Source organism: Lissotriton helveticus, chromosome 4_1 (assembly GCF_964261635.1).
Source record: "Lissotriton helveticus chromosome 4_1, aLisHel1.1, whole genome shotgun sequence".
In the NCBI taxonomy this organism is placed as follows: domain Eukaryota; kingdom Metazoa; phylum Chordata; class Amphibia; order Caudata; family Salamandridae; genus Lissotriton; species Lissotriton helveticus.
The window spans coordinates 2,133,678,377-2,133,687,718 of NC_136063.1; the positions used below are offsets into that span (position 1 = coordinate 2,133,678,377).

Here is a 9,342-nt window from a genome sequence, read left to right on the forward strand (position 1 = left end):
CCCAGACTTTTTAACTGACTCTTGGGGATGGGGACGGGGCCCAGAGTGGTCGGCCATATTGTAATAAGGTCAAGGGGAGACAGATTCCCCAGGATCATCATCTCGCCTTTTTCCCCGTTCAATTTCCGGAAGGAGTCATTCATCCATTTGGCAATTTCTTCCAGGCAAGGGTGAAGGCTAGAAGGGGAATAATCAGCTTGATTAAGCCCAACCACAAGTTTCGTGTAATCTGCGTAGGTCACTATGTGTACTCCAAAAGGTAAAACCAACTCCGCTAATGAGCTCATATGTGCGGTAAACAAGGTGGGGCTCAAGGATGACCCTTGAGGAACTCCACAACATATGGGCATCTGTTTAGAGGTCACTACTATCACATACGTGAGAACAATTTTAGTTTTAAATTCTCCCTGATTGGCCTTTTTATTCTTAAATTAATAAATGTATCCCTATGTTACCTGACTGTTTGTGCCTATGGCCCCACCTTTAAGGATGGAGTTTGAGCTTGCCAACATAGAAAGCTACACTGTTGCTCAAGGATTGTTGCCAGGAGAGGGAGCTGCCTGCCAAAAGAAGCACCAGGAATGCAGAGCTCTAAAAGGCATTGAGAGCATGTCAAGAGCCCCACCGGTTGCCAGTCACAACAGATGACCAAGAGGAGAAGGATGATGAGGAGGGATCAGAGCAGAACATGCAGGAGAATCTTGGAATGTAGTCTGTGTTGAGGAGGGGGTAAATTACTCCCAGGATTGGAGATCCCACCACGTGAAGGGAGCAGTGTGTCCTCTCGCAACCTGTCCCCAGAGGAGCTGGCAGAAAGGAAATCAAACAGAGAGTTCAGGATGGAGATGGCCAAACTCAGGACAAAGAAAAAGACAGCAAAGGATAAGGCTGAGGTTGAGAGGGCCTTCGCAAAGGAAAGGGCCGAGACTGAGGGAGACTTGGAGGAGAAGACACTAGCCATGGAGGAAAGGAAAATGGCCAGTGAGCTAAGTCTCAGAGAGCTGCACAACAGAGATAAGCAGGTAGAGTCCAGCACTAATGGTGGCAGCGTGCCTGCAGTGTCCTCTGGAGGCAAGCGGGTCCATTTTCCTAAAGCTCTGGTGTCTGACTTTGTTATGGGAGATGATATTGACTTGTGGTTTGAGGCTTATGAGATTGACTTACAGATGCAAAAGAAACCTGAGGAGGAGTGGAGGGCTAGTCTATAGAGGCATATCCCTGGAGAAGGGAGGGACACCCTACTAGCCCTAGAGAAGGGAGATAGGAAGATGTATCACCCCATGAAAGAAGCCCTTGTCAGGAAGTATGATCTGACCCCAGAGAAGTACAGACAGAAGTTTAGGGACAGTCAGAAACTGGCCCAACAGTCCTGGGTGGATTATGTAGATTCCTTTTGCTAGGCACTGGATGGTTGGGTGAAGGGCAGTGAAGTAAAGGATTATCAGGGGCTGTAAAAGTTGGTTGCAAAGGAGCACATGTTCAGTATTTGGTTTTCAGATCTGGGTCAATACCTGGTGGACAGTAATATCTCTGACCCCAGGGAGCTTACTAAGGAGCAGACCATTGGGTCAGCACCAGGGTCCATAAGAAGGTATCTGAAGGGAATCACGCCAATGGTGGTCAGGGTCCACAACAGGAGAAAGAGGAGCGGAGACAAACATAAAAACAAGGAGTTTTCTAAAGGGTACCAAAATAGTTCCACAGGTCAGTACTCCCATCCCCCAATTAAGAAAAAGAAGAGATGGTTCCCTGACAATAAGTCCTCAGGTAAAGAACCCCCCTGCCAAAGTGCTATAAGTGCCAACAGGAAGCGAACTTCAAGGGGGATTCCAAGTGTCCCAAGCGGGCACATCCCCACAATGGTAGGCAGCCACTGGGGTTGGCTAGTGTAGCGCTTGGGGAGGAGATTGCCACAGATAGTGTGGGCGAAAGAGAAGTTATCCTAGTTTCCCTGGGTGTTGGAGAGATGGTGCAGAGAACTCACATGCCTAGTAACACTAGGAAAAACAGGCATTGGGTCACCTATTATGGGCAAAGGGTGGAGGCTCTGAGGAACACTGGAGCCAACATGACTTCTATGAGATGTCACCTGGTGACTCAGAGCAGGTAGTCCCTAATTCATTCCATCAAATTGTTGTGGCTGACAACCATTAGAGTCACTACCCAGTGGTTCTGGTTCCCGGTGAGTGAGGGGGGGGGGGAGTTCTCAGGTTCCTTGAGGGTAGCTGCAGTGGCGTAACGAAACTTGAGGGGGCTCCCCTGCAAAGTACACGGAGGGGGCCCCCTATTTTCCAGACCCCGTCAGGAGCACTCTGGCTAGGGGCCCGTGCACAGTGCTGAAGCAGGGCCTCCACTTCGCGGGGTCATTTTTACGCTACTAAGCCGTTCCAGTATCTCATTTTTTACATAGGGACTCCAGTCAGCCCTCTTTAATTATATTCACCATTCCTTTGTCTATTGAACTACAATTTTATTTCCTCTAACACACTTCTGAATTCACTCTAATTTAGAAGAGATCATCCTCTTTAAATCTGTCTTCATTCTCAAAAATGCTTGACTATGACCACCCACCATGAAGTAATTCCCCATCCTCCATTTATTTCAACAGGATCAGCCTGCAGAACTTGCTATTGATGACTCATAAAGTTGTTGGGTTTATATAACAGGTAGTCTGTTTTCCTCTATCTGCATCTTCTTCTGATGAGCACCCTCTTGTCCTCCAAAATCCTGGCCTGTTTCCTGGAGATTCAGAAGAATGATTGCTTCTTCTTCTGCTGAAATAACCAATAATGACCACATTTGCTAGCACATGTGTACACGTTACCTGTAATACCACATTTTTGTCATAAAATGTTCCAAAACCCCTCCACATTGAATTCCTTTTTTTAAAAAAAATTCTAGCACTCAGTGCTAAGTAACTTCATGTGTGTTTACTGACCATCAAAGTCTGCCCTTTGCCTGTTTGCTCCTGAGGCAGCACTAAGTCATCACTGTCTTCTGACAGACAGCAGAAGCCACACATCAGGGGCAAGGCTGGTTTGTTAGCAGCAGGAAGCCAGGGCTATGTGGCGTACTGTGCTCTTATAAATAAGAGCATGCGCAATGCTGCAAACGGATGTGTCTCAGCCACTCAGAGCATGCACAATGAGATGTACTTCCAAGTTTCTTTCGTCAGTGTACCTGAAGGTGATCCAGTGGATGCTGGAGTAGCGTAGAGTGGAGTAGCATAGAGTGACATAGCGCGGAGTGGCATAGAGTGGAGTGGCATGGCATAGAGTGGAGTGGCGTAGAGTGCTGTAGAGTGGCATTGTGTGTAGTAGAGTAGAGTGGCATGGAGTAGCATAGAGTGGAATGGAGTGGCGTACAGTGGCGTAGTGTAGAGTGTCATAGCGGAAAGTGGCATAAGGTCTAGTGGCATAGTGTGGAGTGACAGAGTAGAGTGGCATAAAGTGTAGTGGTGTGTAGTGGAGTGGCATAGAGTGGCATTGTGTGGAGTGAGTGGCATGGAGTGGGGTAAAGTGGCATAGACTGGGATGGAATAGATCGGCATATATTAGATTGGTGTAGAGTGGAGTGGCATAGAGCAGTATAGCATACTGTGGCATAGAGGAGACAGCATAGAGTGTAGTAGAATGTTGTAGAGAAGAGTAGTGTAGTGTACAGTGGTGAGATGTAGAGTGGAGTGGTGTAGAGTGGTGTAGAGTAGAGTGGTGTACAGTAGAGTAGTGTGGTGTAGAGTTTATTGGTGCAGAATTAAGTGCCATAGAGTAGAGCGGCATTGAGTAAAGTGGACCGGATTGACGTAGAATAGAGTGGAGTAGAGTGGCGAAAAGTGGCATTGAGTGGAGTGGACCGGAAAGACCTAGGGTAGAGTAATGAAGAGTGGAGTGGCGTAGAGTAAGGTTGCATAGAGTAGAGCAGAGTGGCATAGTGTGTAGTAGCATGGAACAGAGTGGTGCAGAGTGGAGTGGCATAGAGTGAGGTGAAGTAGCATGGTATGGAGTGACGCAGAGACTAGAGTGGCGTAGAGTGGAGTGTCTTTATTTGGAGTGGTGTACAGTGGCATAGAGTGGCGTGGAGTAGAGTGGTGTAAAGTGGCGTAGAATAGAGAGGAGTGGTGTAGAGTAGAGTGCCATAGAGTGGCATTGAGTGTAGTGGCATAAAGTAGAGTGGAGCAGCAGTGGGATGGAGTAAAGTGTAGTGGCATAGAGTTGCTCAGAATAGAGTGTCGCAGAGTTACGTGGAGCAGAATGAATTGGCATAGAGTGCTGTGGATTGGCATTGTGTGTTGCGGCGAGGCATACAGTAGAGTGGCATAGAGTATAGTAAGATGGAGTAATGTAGAGTAGAGCATTATAGAGTAGTGGGGCATAGAGAGAGGGGTGGAGTGGAATAGAGTAGCGTTGAGTAAAGTGGGGTTGAATAGAGTGGCATAGAGTGGAGTGGCATAGAGTAAAGTGGAGTGGTATAGAGTAGAGTGGCATAGAGGGGCATTGTGTGGAGAGGAGTGGTGCACAGTGTTGTAGAGTAGCATGGAGTGGCGTAGAGTGGAATGGTATAGAATAGAGTGGAGTTTCGTACAGTGGCGCACAGTAGGGTGGAGTGGGATAGAGTACAGTAGAGCTGAGTTGCCTAGAGTGTTGTAAAGTGGAATGACATACAGTGGAGCAGAGAGGAGTGGCGTAGAGTAGACCATAGTGGTATAGAGTAGAGTGGTGTAGAGTAAAGTGAAGTGTACCCTTGTCTTGAGAAAGCCGGAAGAAATTGACGGCTGAAACGCGCACGCGTTGACAGTTTGAGGAGTCCAATTCATTTGAACTTAGTTAAAGTGTGTAGGCGCACAGTGGTAAATAAGAGAGATGTTTGATACCTCTTGTGCGAAGGGGACTACCTCAGAGTGCATCACTCAGACTGAGGAGTGCACATGTAAATATGTAGTTGTTAGGGTTTGTATATGTTGTATATATTGTGTATATGTACATTTGTATGTTAGTTTATGAAATCAATCAATGCGTGATTAAGGCAGTAAGAGATGTAGAAATAGAAAGAGGGTTTAAAAGATTTGGTTTAGATAGAAGTGGTGAGGGGCCAGATGTATGACGTAAAATTGCATGCGCAAACCGGTTTGTGACCTGTTTGCGCATGCAATTTCAGTCTGGGCCATGTACTTACACTATTTTGCGGTTCGCAAATAATTTGCGACTTGCAAAATAGTGTATTGCGACTCGCTATTAGAAAGGGGAGTCCCCTTCCTAATAGCGACCGCAGAGCCATGTATGATGTTTTGCGACGGCAATTGCGGTTGAAAAACACTCGTAAATTACCGCCCTCTTCAAGAGGGTGGTAATGAAGTCGCAAAAGGGAAGGGGGACCCGTTCCCCTTTGTGACTGGCTCCCAAAATATTTTTAAGGGCAGGCAGTGATCCCAAAAACCTTTAAGGAAAGCAGACCACCATCCCTGGGAAGGCCTGTCATTCCCAATGGACTCGCAAATTGCGGGAGGCTCATTAATATTCATGAGCCTTGCAATTTGCGACCCCATTGGGAATCGCAAACAGTTTTAAACACACTGTTGTACATGCAAAATAGTGCCATGCAAATTGCGAGTCGCATAAGACTCGCAATTTGCGAGGCGCTATTTTGCGCGTTGTACATCTGGCCCGAGGTGTATTAAGGAGAGTGAAATGACACAAAGGTGTTTTTCAGTTTAATTGCCACCACCTGCCTGGCTGTGCAACGGTTAAGGCTGGGAAATCCAGGCTTGCAGATCAAGGAGCAGATTCGATATTTTGTTTAGTGCAAGAAAGCTGTGCACTCATTAATATTAAAAATGTCTGGTTGCTGCTCACTACCTCTGGGATGGTGCATGGTGAAGAGGTGCAATGTGCTGGCTAGCATAGGATTTGTACTGGACACATGCTCTTCCAGTACAAACAATTATTCCTACACAGTTTTTAAACATTCCACCTTTTGTATAGGTGCTGTAAAGTGCAGCACATATGCAATGTGTGAGATTTTGGGAGAAATTAAAACATTCCTCCATTTTTGTGTCTGCTTCAAGGAGGCGTAATTTTTTTGACAGAAAATAAGGCTAAGTGTCAAAAACTATGTGTGCTTGCACTAATCCACTGAAATGACACCCATGTAATGCCCCTCGACACTAAGCGACACACAGCAGCGAGGAAGGACACCTTTCAAGTGCAAAATACCTATTGCGCTGTAAACTAAATATCCTTCCAACAGTTTGCTCTGCTTTGAATCGCTTTGTGGGACTTTGCTCTGGTGCAAACCTCAAGTAAACTGGGCCCTAAGTTTTATGTTAATCATACTTGTCTGTCAAATTAAAACACAAAAGCATTTTTTTTTCAGCAACGTTATAATTATGGGAGGAATTTCGGCTGCCATAGCACTTTGGTAGGGGGTCTCTTCAAAGATGGGTGCCCTGGACAATTGCCTGCTTAGCCCAGCCCTTAAAACGTCTTTGATTGAGAGGAAAATGTAATTATAGACGCAATAACTTTGTAATTAACGTCCTTTTGTAAACCAGGCGCTAAACATCCATCGGGTGGTTTAGCATTTCATCCTTCTGGTGTTCAAATTGTATTTACCAATAAAATGGGTAATTATAACAGCTGGTATATCGATGCTCTGTGACTTTAGTGATTCCCCACAAATTAAAGAGTCAGCTAATCAACTAAGTTATTATGGAAGTCTGCAACCAGGAATGCAGTACTACAGTACCGCGTCCCGGGCCTTCCTCAGTACTCCTTTCAACCATGGATGCCGTTTCGAGGTAGCCAGTGGCGCAGCTGTGCCCCTGACTGGCTCCTCCCTACTCCTCATCACAGATACATGCTGGGTGCCTTTCCTTCCAGGCCTCTCTTCGCTGGCAAGAAACTAAAGATATAAATTGCAACTTTCTTTTTTCTTTGCGAGGTTTTCAGAACACTGCTACCAGCTGGAAGAAAGGCTGGAGCTAAACAGGACTGCTGTGCATTACTCTGGCCTGTGCTTGCTTCTCTTCAGCATGGGGCAGAGGGGGCCCCTTCAAGTGTAGGGAAGCCTAGGGCCCCCCCGCACCGCAGGGGCTGCGGGGGGCCTTTGTTACGCCCCTGGGTAGCTGTGAGTCGAGTCTGTCCATACCTATTGATTGTTTGCTTGACAATGACTTGAAGCACACCATCTGGAAGGAGGTGGAGCTCAAGTCACACTTGGAGATGTTAGTGTTGCCTGGGTGGGTGTGCCTGACCACATAGTCCATGGCCTTCAAAGAGGGTAGTCATGAGGACCTGAAGCCTGGAAAAATAGACCGGGTGCCTGCCATAAAGAGGAAGGGCAAGGGGCACATGAAACCTGCCCCTGAAACTCCCACGGTCCAGGAGGAGTCTGACCCTGAGGGGAACACCCCAGAGCCTACAGGGGAGGATGTTGCCACCTTGGGGATCCTACTTCAGCTGGCGAACAGGCAGCAGGAAAGGAGTCCCACCAGGAAGGTTTTCTTCAAGGTGCAGATTGAGTGCCATACTCTTAGGGGCCAGGCAGCTGTCAACACCTCTGGTGATCACCCGATTTACTTGAAGAATGGTCTACTGTATTCTGAGCCTGGTGCAACCCGTGTGTTGGTGATCCCCCAGTGCTACAGGTCCTTTCTACTGGAGCTGGGCCATGATGTATCCAAGACAGATCATATGGGGCAGATCAAGACATTTGCAGGCTTGTCACCCCCTTTTATTGGTTTCAAATGAGGATGGCATCAGAAGCTTTCGGTATGGCCAGTGGCAGGTCAGTGTTACAATTCCAGCAATCGCAACCAAGATTAATCACAATCCAGATCATTAACGCTTTCACTGTGGCATTCATGGTTAAAACAAAGGTGAAAAGTATACTGGTTAATTGCCAAAGAAAAGACCAGTGTTTATGTAAATCGCCTTTTATTGTGTATAATACATTGTAATATCTTTATTTATTTTACTAAGTTTCTTTTAATTTGCCTGGATGCACGTGATGCATAAAACATGTGGGTATAACACATTTCAATGGCTGTTGGAACGTGTCAGTGCTTACACGAGCCAACTGCCAAAGCCCACCTGCTACGTGTGCATTGAAACACGTATGCAGCAGGCTATAAATATGCGGTTACCTAAAGGAGCAGCACTTAGCCTCGGAACTGTTCAACTTACCTGCATTCCAGCGACGAGTCTCCTGTGCTCCGGCATCTTCTGCTTCCAGCCGGCTGCCTGCCTTACATGGCAGTTCATCTTGGGATGTCCTGCAAAGCTTCCAATTCCTGCTTTCCGGTTCCTGTAGATCAACAAAAACAGAAAAAAAACAGTGAGTGATTTATCTTTCAGCTTGCATCCGCAAGCATAAAGAACAAAAAAAGAAAAGTTTGTTTTTGTTTTTTAATTTAAAGTGTAAAGAACAGAACTCTACGAATTCTGACATTATCTATGATTTATCATTGTAGAACTGTTGCGGAAACCTGGATATTTAACTATTTGAAAAGCAATCCCCTTTGGTAACATTTGATTTTTTGAAGTTAATTAGGGGATTCTCACCTCCGGGAAAGCAGACTTCTCCTAATTTGAAAACTGATATGTTCTTTGGTGACATTTCCTTTTGGACCAAATAAGACGACATAAATCAAGATGACATTTACAAGGTGACATTAAACCTCATAAGAGAAGCTTTGACTTTTAGAAACAAAGAGATTATTTACAATCACTCCTTGCATCCTTATTGTATTTCGTTTATAGATGCTGTTAATTATTGTTTTAATGCAGAAGTAATCACACAAAAGTCTTGGCAATTTGGACAACGTATATAGAAGGAAGAGTGGAGTGTTTGGCACCTTTTCCTGCTTGAATATTAAAGGTATAGAGAAAACCATTACTCTTTAAGCACATATTGGTTTAAATAAATAAAAAAAATAAAACAAAATAGTGTTGTACACAACAGATCTGTTCTCATATAATGCATGGTAATCTGTAAGGTGATTGTTCCTGTTTTTTCCTGTTTACTCCACATCACAGACACAGTTTTGAGTACTACTTCACACCATAGTGTTAAGTATTTTCGCAGAGGCATAGAACATTGCAAGACACTTTGAACAGGTCAGAAAAGGTTCTCAGTGCTCCAGTGCTTTGTCTTGTTTTTTCTTTTCTCATCCCAACTCCCTTTCCCTTGGCACCTCTTACAGCTCAGTGTACACATATAATAACATTGTAGCTGGCAGGGGTACTAGGAGGTATCGGGTCATATCATCCCCCGAAAGGAAGACCTGGAATTTCAGGTGAGTGGGCTTGACAGTCAAGAAGCACAAGGCTCCCTGCCACCTTTTCG

General features: G+C 45.6%; 1 protein-coding gene across 1 annotated transcript in view; it reads right to left on the reverse strand.

Moving 5' to 3' along the window:
• The window catches only part of LOC144828257 (uncharacterized), a 321,312-nt gene extending 312,578 nt beyond the window's left edge, over positions 1-8,734 (reverse strand). The window contains exons 1-2 of the mRNA XM_078686331.1: positions 8,720-8,734; positions 8,181-8,301 (exon numbers count right to left, since the gene is read on the reverse strand). Of these exons, the coding sequence (XP_078542457.1) occupies positions 8,181-8,301; positions 8,720-8,734 (136 nt within the window). The remainder of the gene's footprint in view (positions 1-8,180; positions 8,302-8,719) is intronic.
• Between the last annotated feature and the right edge of the window lie 608 nt (positions 8,735-9,342).